The sequence below is a fragment of the Pongo pygmaeus genome, chromosome 1 (assembly GCF_028885625.2).
Source record: "Pongo pygmaeus isolate AG05252 chromosome 1, NHGRI_mPonPyg2-v2.0_pri, whole genome shotgun sequence".
Classification (NCBI taxonomy): domain Eukaryota; kingdom Metazoa; phylum Chordata; class Mammalia; order Primates; family Hominidae; genus Pongo; species Pongo pygmaeus.
In genome coordinates, this window is record NC_072373.2 from 5,903,001 (window position 1) to 5,921,476 (window position 18,476).

General features: G+C 35.2%; 1 protein-coding gene across 22 annotated transcripts in view; it reads left to right on the plus strand.

Annotated features, from left to right (window-relative positions):
* The window catches only part of CEP170 (centrosomal protein 170), a 130,411-nt gene that overhangs the window by 42,989 nt on the left and 68,946 nt on the right, over positions 1 to 18,476 (plus strand). For all 22 annotated transcript variants that reach the window (XM_054500939.2, XM_054501047.2, XM_063667396.1 and 19 more), the window contains exons 5-7: positions 10,767 to 10,825; positions 10,922 to 11,084; positions 12,401 to 12,535. In XM_054500939.2, coding sequence (XP_054356914.1) covers positions 10,767 to 10,825; positions 10,922 to 11,084; positions 12,401 to 12,535 — 357 coding nt within the window. The remainder of the gene's footprint in view (positions 1 to 10,766; positions 10,826 to 10,921; positions 11,085 to 12,400; positions 12,536 to 18,476) is intronic.

The window sequence follows — 18,476 nt, forward strand, 5'->3', positions numbered from 1 at the left end:
AGTCTCACTGAAGTGCTATTGCATATATAATTTGAGCATCAAAGAATGTAACTGGGGAGAGGACAGGGGAATGTTTAATTTTAGTCCAGCCTAGGGATTGCTTTCAGGTGGAACATGATGCATGAATCAGCCTCCTGGGATGAATGTAAGAATTTAAACCTACTTTTCCTTCCATCCCTCCAGTTAACTGTTTTATGCATCACAGCTATACTGCCTATTAAATTCAAACTTTTCAATATCCTGTGTCTTCTAAGACCTACGCTCTCTGATTAATCCACATTATGCATTTAGTGTGTATTTAAAATTCTTATGTTTAAAATTAGGAATCTAATAATTGAACAAGGACATGACTGTATTAAACTGCATGGGGCAGCATGAAGAATCTCTAGTGAAGGGAAGGAGCATGATTGCAGAAGAAGAAAGACATTTCCATTCATAGTAGGCAAGAAGCTTTGTAAAAAGGATTTATGTACGTTTAATTAAAATACACCTATTCCACATTATGCTGAAGGTTTTTTTTTTTGAGTTTTAGTTTTTTGGAATTACTACCTTTATCGGGACTTTGGTAATAAAGAATGTATTAAGCATAGCAATTTGGGTGGACTTTTGTCACTGTAGCAGAAAAAGCATAGTCTCAGCAAAAAAGAGTAGATGCTCAAAGTAGATGTATTAACACTATAAAAGTGTTCCTTGACATTTACGAGAAATAGTCCAGGTGCTGTGGCTCACACCTGTAATCCCAGCACATCGGGAGGCCGAGGCGGGCGGATCACGAGGTCAGGAGTTCGAGACCAGCCTGACCAACATGGTGAAACCCCGTCTCTACTAAAAATACAAAAAAATTTTAAAATAAGCAGTCATGGTGGCACGCACCTGTAATCCCAGCTACTCCAGAGGCTGAGGCAGGAGAATCGCTTGAACCCAGGAGGCGGAGGTTGCAGTGAGCCAAGATCACACTACTGCACTCTAGCCTGGGCAACAGAGAGAGACTCCATCACCAAAAAAAAAAAAAAAAATGCGAAAAATAATATTACAATTTTTTAAATTTTAAATCTAAAAGTTTTGTAGGATACTTTATAATGTTCACACTTGTAGAGCCAGAGGAATAAACAAAAAGCCAAACCATTAAATAGTAATGCTTGTATATATTTTAAGTCTTTAAAAAAAAATGCTTCACGCAAAATAATTAAGAATTGGCATTAAAGCCTTAATGAATGGGTGTCATTTTCTACCAGCCTAAGTTTCATCAAGAACAAATACAAGTATATTTTGAATTTAGATACCTCCTTTAATCCATTTGGCATCAACTGTTTCAAATCATGAGAAAATACTAGAAAATTCAAGTTTTAGTAAAACTCTGTCAACTTTGAATTTTATATCAAGAAGAAACTATTGAGCAAAAAACCTCATGCTTTTACACATAGTATACTATTTTCTTAACAGCAAACAGACATTTTGCTCTTATGTACCAGCTCATAATATGTCTGTCTAAAATTGTTGGTACAGATGTTTTGTCCCAAATACTTAGTGTTGAGCCATAACTACTGTCTGGATGCCCAGAGGAGGCTCATATAATTTTATTATTTTAAAATAGCATCTGTTAACCAGGCACGGTGGCTCACGCCTGTAATCCCAGCACGTGGGGAGGCTGAGGCAGGCGGATCATGAGGTCAGGAGGTCGAGACCATCCTGGCTAACACAATGAAACCCCATCTCTACTAAAAATACAAAAAATTAGCCGGGCATGGTGGCGGGCGCCTGTAGTCCCAGCAACTCAGGAGGCTGAGGTAGGAGAATGGTGTGAACCCGGGAGGCGGAGCTTGCAGTGAGCCGAGATCGTGCCACTGTACTCCAGCCTGGGCAACAGAGTGAGACTCCGTCTCAAAAAAAAAAGGTATCTGTTATGGTGGCAGAAATTGTATTATATACGTAATTTTAAAAGCAGATTTTATGTATTTACTTGTTTCTGTATTTAGCTATACTAGATTGAAGACATTTTTGTACTTTATTCTAATTAAAATTAATCTTAATAGGCAGTCTATAAACTGCTATACTTTGTAGAGGAAAACTATTTTAATTAAAATGCTATAGCAGGCCGGGCGCAGTGGCTCACACCTGTAATCCCAGCACTTTGGGAGGCCAAAGTGGGCAGATCAGTTGAGGTCAGGAGTTCAAGACCAGCCAGACCAACATGGCGAAATCCCGTCTCTACCAAAAAATACAAAAACTAGCCAGGCATGGTGGCAGGTGCCTGTAATCCCAGCTACTCAGGAGGCTGAGGTAGGGAGAATTGGTTGAACCTGGGAGGCGGAGGTTGCAGTGAGCCGAGATCGTGCCACTGCACTGCAGCCTGGGTGACAGAGGAAGACTCCGTCTAAAATAAATAAATAAATGAAATAAAATGCTACATCAATAGAAGGAGCAATTTAACATGGATTGAGACTAGAATTAGGCAACATAAGTCTTTTTTGTAACTGGAGAAATAAGTGATTTGGAAAAGCACATACTCAGTGAAATATACAAGCTTTTAAAATGACTGTAAACTCATAAGGAGTACTAAAATGCTGCAGTAATCAAGAAAAACTTCAAAAAGTGGTAATAAATCTTCAGGTAGCCAAAAATGAGGCTGATAAGGAAACCTAAGTTTATTCATTTCCTAATTATTTATTAAATGTCTCCTATGTGCCAGGCATAGTCCCAGTGGTTTGGGAAATATAATTGTGAATAAAATGGATCATAATCACTGTCCTCCTGTAGCCTACACTTTAATGGGGTTGAAGGGACTGACAGCACACACTAGAAGTGAGGGTATTAGAGGATGGTAAGTTCTATGGAAAAAAGTGAAAGTGGGAGGCAGAGAGCTAGTGTTGGTAAGTGGGAAGTTAGAGTTTTAAAAATAATATTCACGAAGACCTCAATGAGAAGCCAGCACTGGGGCAAAGATGTGAAGAAAGTAAAGAAGTTAGCCATATGGATATATGGAGATATTGTCCTGCAGACAGATGAGGGTATAGTACAAAGGACTTGAAGCAGAGACATGTTTGACATATTGGAGGAATAGCATTTAAAAGCCAGTGTGGTTGGAGCCAGCAAAGAACATGAGTATATTAGGGGTCAGAATATATCAGTTCTTGTAGGACATTATAAGGATTTTGACTTTTATTGTGAGTGAAATGGGTAGTCTTTGGAGGTGCTTTTTTTGTTTTGTTTTGTTTTGTTTTTTTTAAATCAGAGGAGTGATAAATGACATACATCTAAAAAGATCATCTGGCTACTCTTGTTCAAAGAAAACTAAGGGTGGAGCGGGCAGGGGTATGAAAAGAGAGACCAGTTAGGAGGCTATTGCAGTAGTTCAGGTGAGCAATAAAAGAGGTTTGGACCAGGGTGATATATCTGGAAGTAGAAATGAAAGGATTCTGTGTATATTTTGAAGATGTAGCCAATAAAATTTTCTGATTCGACTGGATGTAGAGTAAGAGAAAGAGTCAAGGATGAACCAGAATTTAGGCCTGAGCAATATGAAAAAGGAAGGCATCCTTTTAATAACTGATAGAGAATTCTGTAGGTAGAGCAAGTTTTGTGGAGAAAATGGGAAGAATCATCTCAAAATACTAGCCTTAGGCTTAACCAAGTTTTCACATTTTTCTGTTTTCTATTTGATTTCTGTTACCTTTATTCTAAACTTTTTTCTAGGTAGGAGCTGAGGTCATTCAGTTGAGACCTTTCTTTTCTAATACTGGTGTTTAGAGCTATAAATTTTCCCCCAATTACTACCTTAATGTTTCTAATTTCCTTTTTTATTTTCTTCTTTGAGTCATAGATTATAAGTTTGTTTAGTTTCCAAATATTTGGGGAGTTTTCCAGATATATTTCTGTTACTGATTTCTAATTCCATTTTGCTCAGAGAACATACTTTGTATGTCTCAAATCCTTTTGAATTTATTGAGACTTGTTCTGTGGCCCAGAATATGTTCTATCTTGGTAAATGTTCCATATGTACCTAAAAAGGATATGCATTCTGCTATTTGGGGGTTGGAATGTTCTATAAATGTTAGTTAGGCCAGGTTGGCTTGGTGGGTGTTCAGGTCTGCTGTATTTTACTGATTTATTGTCTTCTTACTCTTTCAATTATTAAGAAAGGGGTATTGAAATCTCAGGCTATAATTACGGGTTCGCCCCCTCCTCCTTGCACAGAACTTTTTGCTTTGTCATTTGCAGCTCTTTTATTAGTTGCATAGACAACCTGGATTATTATGCTATCTTGATGAATTATCCCCCTCTATCATTATGCAATGACCTGCTTTATCCATAATAAGATTCTTTGCTCTGAAATCTAGTTTGTCTTAATATTATAGTTGTTCCAACTTTCTTTTGTCTGTTTATACTTTTAATTTTTACCCTGTTTGTCTTTACATGTAAAGTAGGCAGCATATAGTTGTTCTTACTTTTTTATCTGATATGATAATTTTTGCTTTTATTTGGTGATGTAGGCCATTCACATTTAATGTGATAATTGATGTGGTTAGGTTTAAATCTATCATCTTGAAATTTGTGTCGTGTTTGACCCATTAGTTTTATGTTTTCTTTTTCCCCGTTTCTGATTTCATTTGAGTTATTTGAATAGTTTTTATTATTTCATTTTATCTCCTTTGTTGGCTTATTTGCAGTAATTTTTTGTTGTTGTTTTAGTGGTACCTTTAGGACTTATAATTTGTCTTTAATTTTGAGTTTTATCTTCAAGTAACATTATACCACTTTACATGTTGTACAAGAACATTACAACAGTATACTTTCTTTTATCTTGACCTTTGTGCTATGATGTCATATATTTTATTTTTATGTGTGTCACAAACCCCATACTACATTGTTATTAGTAAAAAGTCAATTGTCATTTAAAGAGGTTTAAATAATTTTTAAAATCTTAAAATACATATTTTAAAATACATATTTTTATATCCGTTGTATTTATTTCTAAAACCCATGAACCTTCCATTTCTGGTATTCTTCATCCCTTTGTACAGATCCATATTTTCACATAATGTCAGTTTGTTTCTACCTGATGGACTTCCTTCAACATTTCTTGTACTATGGCTTTGCTGGTGATGAATTCTGTCAGCTTTTATATGTGTAGAAAAGTATTTCATCTTAGTTATTGAAAGATAATATTGGCCGGGCACGGTGGCCCACGCCTATAATCCCAGCACTTTGGGAGGCTGAGGCAAGCAGATCATGAGGTTGGGAGTTTGAGATCAGCCTGGCAAACATGGGGAAGCCCTGTCTCTACTAAAAATACAAAAATTAGCTGGGCGTGGTGGCACACACCTGTAATCCCAGCTACTCGGGATGCTGAGGCAGGAGAATCTCTTGAACTCAGAAGGCAGAGGTTGCAGTGAGCCAAGATTGTACCACTGCACTCCAGCCTGGGCAAAAGAGTGAGACTCCATCTCAAAAAAGAAAAAAAAAAAAAGTTACTATTGCTGGGTATAGAATTCGAAATTGGCTTTTTCTTATTTTTAGCACTTTAAAGATGTTGCTCCACTGTATTCTCACATTATTTTCCTTTGTCCCTGGCTTTGAACTGTTTGATTATGATGTGTCTTGGTGTAGCTTTCTTCTTCTTTCTTTTTTCTTCCTTCTTTCTTCTTCTTTCTTTTTTCTTCCTTCTTCTTCTTTCTTTTTGTTTGTTGTTTTTTTGTTACTCCCTTGGGGTTTGTTGACCTTCTAAAATCCTGTGGCTTTATAGTTTCAATCCAATTTGGAAAAAATCTCCACCATTATTTATTTTAAAATTTGTTCATCTCTTCTGGGTTAATTTCCATTGATTAATTTTTACATTCATAGTAATTTTTTATTAGATGGCGGGCATTGTGAATTTTACTTTGCTGAGTGTTATGTGCATATTTTAGTATTTATAGAAGTATTTTTGAGCATTCTTCTGGAATACAAGTTATTTGGAAACAGTTTTATCACTTTGAGTCTTTCCTTTAAGATTTGTTAGGCTTCTAAGATTATTCTGGGCTAATTATTCCCAACTACTGAGGCAAGACCTCTCTGTATGTATATTCTACTGTGGGGGGGTCAGTAAACTCATGGACCAAATCTGGTCCTCAGGCTGTTTTGTTGGAACATCGCTATGCCCATCTATTAACATATTTCTGTGGCCACTTTTGCTCTACCACTGCAGAGTTGAGTAGCTGAAGCAGAGATCATGTGGCCTGAGAAACCTGAAAGATTTACTATCTGGCCCTTTACAGAAAAAGTTTGCTGACTTGTGCTCTGCCCAGTGACTCATGAATCATGCATGAGGTTTTACAGTCTAGCTGTTGAGAGTAGGTACTATTCCTGGCCCTATGTGTGGGCACTGGGTACTATTATCTCTGATATTTTCCGGAGACTGAAAATCTCTGGAATTCTCTTTCTGTGCAGGCTTCTCTTCAGTCCTCAGTCCTGTGAATTCCAGCAATGGTGATTTGCTTGGACTTTTGACTTCATTTCCATCACAACTCAGGGAGTCTGCCAGGCTCTGTCTGGATTATTCTTCCTCGCAGTGTGACCTAGAAACTTTCACAGGGCAGTGAGTTGGGGCAGTGGTTGGACTCTTGCTTTGTTGCCCTTCTCTCGGAGATCATTGTCTTTTGTTGCCTGATGCCAATTGTCTTGTAAAACATTGTATCATGTGTTTTACCCATCTTTTAGTTGTTTAATGTAGGAGAATAAATCCAATTCTTTTTACTCCATCTTATCCAGAAGACTGAGAAGTTGATTTGGGGCATGTTGAATGTAAAGTTGAATCCAGGGGTGAAGTAGAAGCTGAAGATATGAATATGGGGATTTTTATTATATAAATAATATTTAAAACCGTAAGACTGAATGAGATCATTAAGGGAATGAATATAGCTTGATAAGAGGTTCAAGGACTGACACCTGGTACATTCCAATATTAAGAGATGAGTGAGATTAGGAACCAGTAAAAGAGACTAAGGAGAAACCACTAATGTGCTAGGAGGAAAAGCAGAGTATAGTATGGTTTCCACATTTTGTGGGAAATTATTTACACATTACTTAAACATCTTGAATCACAAGATCCACCCCCTAATCATTTTAATCATATAAGTCATCATAAGTAAGAACCCAGTACCTTCTACTTTAAAATTGTGATTTATATATTTTCCCAAAGAAGTTGTATATTCCTGCGTAATGGCCCACAAAATGATTGGGTTAGTCATATTAGAAACCAGGTTAAAGAAAACTCCAACACATCATGTCATAGCATCTAAAACTATAATTAACCTGTACTTCCAGCACTGTATGTACCACTGTTTGGTGGGCTGTCCAGATAACGGCTGCTGAAATGATCAAGGGGAAGTTAAACGTAAGCAAAAATTAAGAACTTTCATTCACAGAAGTTAAGATTTTTCCTTATTTATGTGGTTGATATCCGTAACAAAACATGAACATATTAATATTTTTCAAATTTCAAAAATAGAGGACATTTCTCAAAGCTTAAAAGAACTAAATTTTAAAAATTAATGGAAATGAGCTTTTTTGGATGAAAAAATGAAGTGATAGAGAAGTTTAAATCAGTTGTTTGAAAACTATGTTTTTAAAGAACAGGATCTTCTACAAGTTGGAAAGATAGTCATCTCCTAAAATAAAATGATACATTTTTTTGAAGGTATAGGCAAAATTAAGCAAATAGATACAATTTTCCCCTTAGAAAGTTTCCTGCTGTTAACTTTCTTTTAAACCCTTATTGTCTCCTAGGACCTACCTTACTAATGCTCTGTGGACTCTAATTTATCATAATTGTATGTTTTGTTATCAATTATTGTTAAGTGAGAGAACATTTCCATATTTTTAATGAAAAGGAAACATTTTTGGGTAACCTTAAGAATTTCTAGGGATAGCCTTACATATTTTTTAAAATCGCATGTATGAAATATATTAATTTTAAAAAATATGTTTTTCTGATCTTTCCTTGTATAAAATAATTTTATTCAAGTATTCTTATTTATCTGACATGATTTTTGAAAGATATGTTTACAGTGATATCTGACACTTCATATTTTAGGTCATACTCCTTGGAATGACTAACGTTGTTTAAAGTTTTGCTGTTTTTTATTTTGTTATTAAAATAAAAGAGTGGGAGGAACCGTATCTAAGAACACGTTACTAGTATTCAGGGGAGTTTCCACAGTCCTACTTTTAGATAAACATTTCTTGAATAAATTGACTTAGGTCAGTACAGGGGGATGGCTTAGAATAGCAATCATAGTTTTATATAAAGAAGTGGAGAAATAACCTGTCAAATTATGTTTTTTAATAAATAAGAATTCAAACTTTTTATAACTTACTGATACCATGCGTTATTCTACCTCAGTTTGTCATTTTTCTTGATTAGCAAGTTAATAGCTACATAGGCCTGCACCACTAAGAAGATGGTAGCCTTGGAGGGAAAAGCTGGGGCTAGAGCAGTCTCCAGATTTCACAGTTACACCAGAGTTCCCAGATGAATTAATGACCCAAACAAGAGGCTTCTTGAGGTCTTCTTCGTTTCCACACACAGAAACATTTTTGGAAGGTAAAATGTTTGAACCTGAGAAGGATGGCTCCTCTCAAGCTTTCCATGACATGAAGAGTGTCTAGGTTTAAAGAGGATACCCCAGATGAGCCCTGGGAAGTTGCCTTCAGGCACTCCCAGGAGGTAAGCTTGAAGCACCCGAAAACCCTCACAACAGGCTGAAATCACTTGTGTTTTCCATGGAAAAAATGGTAATGACTGTCCATTTTTAATGCCTTTTTTCATAGAAAAAGTAGGAATGCTATGAATTTTCTCTAGCTGTTTATGAGTTTTTTGCGGATAAAACAAAGTTACTAGACGGTATTATTATTATATTTAAAGCAAAGTTTTTACCATAATATTGCTTCAGGGAACTCACATCTGTAACCACATCAGATAAAAAGCAATTTTCAGAAAAGAATGAAAAACTTCAATAATATCTGCAGTAGTCGTGCCAGTGTTTTTCTATATTATATATATGTGTTTATATAAAATTCATATTATATAAATATGTGAATGTATGTATACTTATCAAATTCTAGGTTTTTTCTTATAATAGCTTAATCACATTTTTTGTCTTTTTAAAGGAATTTCACTGGCTTTAGGGGACAAGTGATTTTTTGGATACATGGATGAATTGTGCAAGGGTGAAGTCTGGGATTTTAGTGCACCCACCACCTGAGTAGCATACACTGTACCTCAATAGGTAGTTTTTCATCCCTCACCCCGCCTTCTGGCTTCCCCACTTCTGATTATCCAATGTCCATTATGCCACTCTGTATGCCTTTGTGTACCCATAGCTTAGGTCCCACTTGGAAGTGAGGACATGTGGTATTTGGGTTTTTGATTTCTGAGTTACTTTACTTAGAATAATAGCCTTCAGTTCCATACAAGTTGCTGCAAAAGACACTATTTCATTCTTTTTTATGGCTGAGTAGTACTCCATGGTGTATATATACCACATTTTCTTAATCCACTTATCAGCTGATGGGCATTTAGATTGATTCCACATGTTTGCAATTTAGACATTATATTTTATTAAATATACTTAGTTATGAGATGTGTACTTCCATATGTACCAGCAAATATACACCAGTGTGTGAATGTGACAAAAAGGAAAATTTTAATATTTCAAAGGTATAGGAAAAAGCAATGTAGAGAATAGGAGAGCCCTGGCCTGGGATTCAGTTGACTAGACTCTTGTTTTGGTTTCTGTCCGTCCATTACCCAAGTTCTTTATTTATGAAACAGGAAGGATTAATGGAATTGAACAGAATATTTCCCAAAACTCTTTATATTTACAATTCTGAATTTTTATTATTTTAACAAGTAGAAACCTAGAATAAATACAAGTTTCCTACTTCCCTTATCCTTGGGAAGTCATCTTTTTCCCCCAAGTAGTCATGATAGTTAACAGCTTTCTGCCCTTGAAGTCATGAGTGCTCTGAACTGGTAAGGAATAGAACTTAGTACATGGTTATAAAAGTCCTTTCATTACAGAGTTAAGTAATGGTGGGAAATGTGGCCTCTACTCTTTAGTGAATAGATCTTTTTAATGTACAGAGGCATTGTTCTTTTTGGCTTAATAATGAAGGCATTCATTATATCTAGCACTTGGTTCTAATCTAATCTTGGTATAGAATCCATTGTTTGATAATGTAATATGACCTTGATTGCAGTTCATGGGGAACAATCACGGTTGTGGTTGCTGTAAGGACCCTAATTATAGCATTTCTTTTGCACTTGCAAAATGAACTTCATTTTTATCACTGCTTATGAAGTTTGAGTAATCAAATTCTTTTAGGAATTGCTGTTGGTTAATCATTGAAGAGATATTTCCTTACATTTTTGTGATTAGCTCTCAATATAATTTGATGCATGTACTTTTTCTTTGTAGTTATCTCATATTATTGTTAGTGAAAATTGAAAATGTCTCTGTGCTCTGATTAATTACCCAGTTGTTTGCTTCTTGAGGGCCACCATTACTTAAAATTAGAAAACTTGCTGGATCTTAAGATTTTTAGTATTTTAAAATGAAAATGTTTACATTGGTGACCATATTTTAATATTTAACTATTCAGGAGAAATATAATAATTCTGCTATAATTACCTGTTGAAATAGAACAATTTCTAAATTGCATTTGATGACGATTTTTAGCTCAATTACCAGAAATTTGAGGTTATATTCTTCCTTAGCCCCGTTTACATACAAATCTTTTCACTGTAGTACAAGGAGAAATGAGGGTCCCTGAAGAAGCTCTTAAGGTAACAGTTTTTACTTAACTTCTTTTGCAGATCTACTATTCACTACGGTTGATTTTACTTCTTGATGTTTCACTTCCATTTTTAAATGTTTTATAGCATGAGAAGTTTACCATTCAGCTTCAGTTGTCCCAAAAATCTTCAGAATCAGAATTATCCAAATCTGCAAGTGCCAAAAGCATAGATTCAAAGGTAGCAGACGCTGCTACTGAAGTGCAGCACAAAACTACTGAAGCACTGAAATCCGAGGAAAAAGCCATGGGTAAGCTGGCCTCTCTCGAAAGACCATCTTTATACTTGATCTTGAAGACACTGCATGCTTTGTTCTCAGAAAGTTGGCCATGTCCGTATAAAAATAATTTATAATAGTGATAATTTCAGAGTGTGTTTTAATGCTACCAGTGCTTTCATTAGGAAACATTATAAAACACATAATTATATATAGCAGTTGTATATAGGTGTACTTAATATGTTTAAATGTTTAAAGGAAGTAAATATAGTCATCCTTCAGTATCCATGGGGGACTGGTTTCAGGACTCCCATGAATACCAGAATTCACGATGCTCAAGTTCCTTATGTAAAATGGCATAGTATTTGCACATAACTTGTGCACATCCTCCTGTATACTTTAAATCATCTCTAGATCACTTATAATACCTAATACAATGCATACACCTCACTTCATTTGTTTAATAGTACTTGGCATAAGGCAAATTTAAGTCTTGCATTTTGGAATGTAGTGGAATTTTTTCCCCCAAAACATTTTTCATCTGCAGCTAATTGAACCCATGGATGCAGAACCTACAGATTCAGAGGGTTAACTGTGTAGTTTACCTTATAATATTCTTACTGTTTCATGTTTGTCTGCATTTTCTTCTGCAGCATAACAACGAAAACGAATTAAAAGGAAAATTTTTTAAATCAAATGTGGCTATATCACCATATAATAATTTACAATTGTAGGAACGTTATAAAATGCCTTACATAAATAATCCCATTCAAACAGAAACAAGTTTTTAAATGAATAGGCATTACTGCATTTGCTCAAACAAAAATATGTTCTGTTAAGAGCTAGTTTTTGTGCCCTTGGGCTGAAAAAAATTGGAAAATAGCTACTCGTGAAAATTTACTTTAGCTTTGTCTTTTACATTTAGCCTTAATGAGCCATTTCTGATCAGAGTGGTTTTGTTCTTTCCTAGTTGATTATTGGCTAGTTTCAACAAACTTGTTCTTCTGAGGTCACTTTCTGTCTAAATTCAAGTAAAATGCCATTTGTTACAAGCGGTTCAATTATATAGCAAACAACTCATAACACTTTAACAAAAAGCTATTGAGATATGTAGCACGTTGTGTTACTTAGATACCACCCAGTGGAAATCTTATTTATTTAGTCATGTCCAACATTGTATAAGATCTTCCACAAATACCAAGTTAATTCAGTATAGAGTACATTTTAGCCATCAAGACTGTACTTTGCTTTTTAATTTAATTAATCAAGCAGGCAGTTCTAGCATTCTGCGAAAGTGTATTCTTTTCTGTTTCATCTGCTTTAGACAGATTTTTCCCACCTCTTTCCAGATATTTCTGCTCTGCCCCGTGGTACTCCATTATATGGGCAGCCGTCATGGTGGGGGGACGATGAGGTGGATGAAAAAAGAGCTCTCAAGTCAAACGGCAAACCTGAAGAAAAAAATCATGAAGCTGCAACATCAGGTAAAAAAATCTCAATCACTGCGACATTAAATGGATATTTTGGGAAGCATCTGTAATCTAAGCAAACAGCTGTCGACCATGAAAAGAGATGATCTAGTATTCTATACTTTGATTTTTTTAAATTGATGAATGTTTTAATGGCCTTGTTATTTTAATGTAAAATTTAAAATTATGTGTGATTATAAGTAAAGTATTAATTTTAATATCTTTATAAAGCACTTCTATTTAAAATATTTTTTACAGTTTAAAGGAGATGTTAAGATTTGGAAAGTAGATTAATGATATAACTAGGCATTTTAAGTATATAAAAATAATTATTAAAATATATCAATTAGACCAAAATAGTAGGCACTAATTTTGTGTTTTCATTAGATCCCCAGAATATAATCATATTTTTAAAATAAATTAGTTAATTTATTCTTTGAGATGGGATCACACTGTGTTGCCCAGGCTAGTCTTGAACTCCTGGACTCAAGCCATCTTCCCACTTCAGCCTCCCGAGAAGCTGAGATTATGGCACACACCATCTCATGTCCGGCTTAATCATATTTTTAAATGAACAATTCCCACTTTGTTCAGAAATGTGATATGAAATTACAAATTCTTCAAAACCTCAGTGTGCTCATTGTAATGAGAAATGGCAGCAACAAGATTAGTTGAGTTTGGCAGCCAGAATGAAAAAATAGTTCTGGGTCAGATTCTCAGATTAATAGTCAAGGAGCATATTTTTGATATTTCTGATATTGTTAATGGAGTGGTTCAGTCCATAAACCAGAAAATCAAGACTTCCAGGAAGCAAATGGAGGTGTCAGTTGCCACATAAGGACCTTGCAAAGACATGAGAACAGAAAGTTGGAGCAGCCAGTTTTTGAGATAACAGCAGACAAGGATCCAGAACTGGAGGAATTAAGTACAGGCATCTGGGCTCAGTATGGAAGACTAAGTCTGGCTCTGAAACAAGGATAAATTCCATGAGAACTCTTCTCACTTTTCTACTTTTCACCCTAATTCTACAAGATAAATAGGACATTTTTCTTAGCTGGAGAATAAGAACATTGGTTCTTTAGGTATGCTCTAATGGATACAAGTCTAGAAAAGCGAGCATTGTCAACTTGATCTTACAGTGCCCAAGGCTGAACTTGTCAACTTTGCAAATAAATTCCCATCCCAGCTTTATTGTTTCTGTCACCAGCAGTTTTCTTCATGCCTATGCACAGAAACAGTATTACTTAGCATGCTTTCAGATGTCAATAACAAATGCTGCCTGAGACTAAACAGGAAAGAAATTTACTGGCTCACATAACTGAACCCCATGAGGGTTGTTTACTTCAGCATCTCAACAATGTCGTCATCAGCTAGCTAGCTTCTCTCCATCTCTCAGTCTTGCTCTTCATAGTGGTTGCAGACTGAGGAGTTTACCCTCACTCTCATAGGCTGCCTGCCAGTAGCAGGAAGGGGTACATGCTACTTTGATCACATCCAACAGGAAAGCGAAAACGTTACTTCCGGAAGACCTTCCAGAATTTGGAAGAACTTTGCCAAAAGTTCTTAACATCTCTCATCTCATTGGCCTCTCACAGGTTCAGGAGAGGGGCACCTGCTTATTTCTGAACCAGTCCTTGGCAAGGCAAGTTAGTTATCCTTAAACCAGTCTTGCTCACCTTGAAGCTGTGTGTGGTGTTAGTTTTCCCCTAAGCCACATGATCTATGTCAGGAAAGAGTGGATGCCAGAGATTTTTGGAGTCCTTTGAGGAGGAAAGAACAGGGAAAGGATATTGAAAGAAAACCAAGGATGTCTGCTTTATTTGTAAATTTTGTGTGTTCCCTTCCCTTCACCTTGTTTGTCTAATCCTTAGGTCTGTTGCCTTTCCCCACGCTGCCCCCCGTCCTGAGTCATGATTGGGCTACCAACCTCCTGGTTTCATCCCTCCTGCAGTTTATTTTGTATAACGCATCTAAATTGATATTTATTTTCTTTGTTCAAGAAACTACAATGACTGTCTTTTGCCTGCCAAATAGATTTTAAACTAAGTTGTTCATGTCAAAGTTTTCTAATTTTGTCCCAATTTCCATGGTCAGCCTTACATCCCATTACCGGTTGTTTGAGTGGTCTCTCCCAATGCATCCCCCATAAATTATGCTGATTCCTGCCTGCTCTTTTCCCACAGACATAAATACACACATACATTAAATGATAAAGAGATACATTCTAAATGATGTCTGTATATTTGTCGTCAGTACGTTACAGTTTCATTCACTATGTTGTGTGTGTGCCTCCTCCCCACAACTAAACTATACATGTCTTATTCAAGTAGCACATAATATGCTATCACTGTGCCCTAGAGCCACCTAGTAGTACTGAGAGGGGGAAAGATTTACCAATTAGGTGATTAAGAAAACATAGCTGAATATAATTATCACCAAACTCTGAAAATCAGTATGATAGTAATTTTTATCTTGCCATTAAAATTTTAGCCCTCCCCTGTCACACACAAAACAGCTTTTGAAATCTGAAGCGCGTAACTTATACAATCAAGTGTATATGTAATTTTTGTACAGAAGGCACAACCATGATTTACAGTAATAGCTAACACTTCAATAGTGTTTACTTTATCCAACATTCTTCTAAGTGCTTTGTATGCATTTATTTAATCATCACAGCAATACCTAAAGGTGTAGTTACTGTGATTTTGTAGATAAAGAAACTGAGGCATACTGAAATTAATTTACTTGTCAAAGTCACCCAACTACAAATAATGGAGCTGGGATTTGAACTTAGATTGCCTGACTCCAGAGTCCACGCTCTTAACCATAAGAAGTTTTAATATTTCAGCCATCATTACTCTTGTAAACACAATCACTCTAAAAGGATATACTTCATAGGGTACAAAGATTTAAACAAACACTCCAAAATCAAATAGCCATAAAAATTGATCCCTCCTAGCTCAGCATAATAAAATAAATTTCAAATGTGAAGCATCCAGCAATGCTTTCATCTATATGAATGTAACTGAATTCTCAGCTTGTGTGCTCTTTCTGCTAGATGACCAAAAGCCGTCTCATAATCTTGGGATTCTTTTTGAGTAATAATTCAGTGATTTATGTCTTGTGTCAAATTCCTTAAAGTGTCCTGTCAGATACAGCTGATTAGTAATAGCCTTAAGAGACTCTCACTTGCTTTCTTATGTTAGTATGAGGATATTACTGTTTCAGATTTATCTTTTGCAGCTTTTTAAAATATAGGATGAGGAAAATAGTTTACTGTCTTGAAATAATTTATGAAGCCAGCAGAAATTGTAGAATCAGATTTGAAATGTATATCAAGTGTTCTTTAATGTGGTCATTTTGAAATTAAGGTATTTTTAAAAATTTAAACTTTTTTTTAAGTTTCAAATTGTGGAATATACGTGATTAGTTTAATAATTTATCCTATAAGCATACTCTTAGTGAAAGCAAAAAGTGATTTGCTTCTTCATTATTAATTTTTAGAGTTGCATTCCAGAAAGGATAATAGAGTGTTTACTACCTAGTAATTTTTAACGTTCCTCTCTGTGGGTTCATACATATCCAGAAACTCCTGAAGACTTGCCATATAGCTTAAAAAGCCCTGGTTTAAGCAAATATTTACTTTAGAGCAATTTCGTTCTCCAGAAATTGTGTGACTATTTTTAATCATATTAAGACAGAAAATTTGTCCTCAATTTATTTACAGCTATGCTTTTCTACCTCCTAACTTGGTCTCAACAATTAATTTAGGTTATAATTAAAGGCCTTTAACTGTTGCACACATTTTGAAATGGCATGTGCAACTGGGAATCGTAGATTTTTGGCTCTCTTATGTTGATTTTTAATCCAGCGAAACTAAATTTGGAAATTTTCAAGTCGTAGCTCCTTTTAAGCAAAAGGAGCTTCCCAGTCTTCTTAATTTGACATGCTTGAACAGACTAGGTTGGATGGATGTCTTAAGCAGAATGAGCTGTTATAATTATAGTCCTTGTCATCTCAAATAAGTTTAATATTTCATTGAATTTAGTACAGAAGAATGAAAAGAACATTTATTCTGGATGAAGTATAAGTATCCCTTATAACATATTGTGTTAAGGTAACACAGCCATAAAATACCTTAAGAACATAAGCAGATTATTACCAATTGCTTTTCTGATTTAGATATATGGAATTAATTATGTCATAATCAATCATTAAATAATTTTTTAAATCTAGTAATTGAGATTAATAATATAATATTAGTCTAAACAAGTATTTACTATATTATTTAGTTTAATTTGGTATAACAAAATGAGTTTTGAAGATAGATGAATGTTAAATTTCTAAATTCCAGAATATGTTCTGTTAGTGTTCTGAGGGAGGAAAGGTGTTTTATTTTTCTATGTTGATTAGAAGACCCCTTATAGTTTTTCTATTAGGTACTTCTCAAGTGTAGTTGGACCACACTTCATCTGTTTTTGTCATCTTTAGAGAAATGAATCCTTCCACATAATGAATTTTCCAGATGATTGAACTTTACTTTTACAGTTGATAGTTTTTTTAAAGTTTAACCATTTCCTAAGTTTCTATTAAATTAATTACCCATATTACTACCTTGTTAAGCGGAGAAGGTTCAGTATAATTTAAAACTTTCTTATGACTCAGAATCATCAATCATCAATATCAGTATTACTATTATTATTCATATATATCAATAGCAATATTGATATAATCAATAATCAAATATATTAGTAATATAATAATACTGATACTGCCCTACAATAATGTCCTCAGGAGACTGTAGTATATAAGACTGTTTGCCCTATATATTCAATGGTACTGGACTACCATGTTTTTGGGGCCATTTGTCTGCTCTTGTTTTTCATCTTATCTCTACCACTTGGTGCAATTTGTCTGTCCTTAATCCTCACTTTTGTACCCTGCCCAAGCTTTGCTACATGTGATCTGAGTAAATAGTAAAAACCTCTCGGTGAAGATCTTAACTGTTAGTAATGTTTATGAATATTCAAGGATAGGCATTGTCATATTTGTCTTGGGTTTTTTAGAGTTAGGTTTTGGTATTAGCTTTTTGTCTTCCTGATTCTCAGCTGTTTTTGAAGTTTGAGGGAGAAGCATTTATTTGTGTACCTGCTTAGTTCTGGGTAACTTACATGATCTCACTTAATACTCATCTCACTAAATCTTCACAACAATCTTATGGGAAGATACTGTTTTCTCACTTTATGATGAGGAAAATGAGGACTGCAGACTGATTAGGGATAAGATTTATCTGATTTCAGATCTTGTCTGGGCTTTGCACGAAACCAGGCTGCCTGGTTATGATCATCAGATCATAGCCTGCTGCCTTTCCACTCTATTGTGCTACTTGACATGGTTAGGTACTTGATATCTAGATGAATTAGTTATTAACTTGTATAAGTCTCAAGTTTCTAGCTTTGAATGAATGCGAGTTTGAAGTAGTACTAACGTGGGAATGGTGACCTTCAAAACAGTGCGGTGCAGTTGTTGATCTCAGCTGTTTTAATGCATGAAACATGTTAAAACATGTCAGTGTTAACTGTGAGCTTGTTTTGCAAGGGAGGAAAATTGAGATAATATTCCTTTGAATCATGAGCAACAAGTGGTTGATAAGTGCTATATCCCTGGCCAGCTTTTTTGTGTTACTTGCTTCATAGCTGAGCCACATCAGTTTTATTTGGCTGTCTATATAGTGGATCAGTTTGATTTGGCTTTCTGTGTAGTGGGTCAGTTTGATTTGGCTCTCTGTGTAGTGGTATTAGAAACTACCACCTTGACATTGTTCTGTCACCTGAAGGATGAGCAAAGCAAAAACAAACTATATGTATATATCTATATGGGGGGAGGGAGAGAGGACAAGTTTATGAACCAGTTGTACTGTATGGACTTGATCAAGTACAGTACATTGTACATAGTA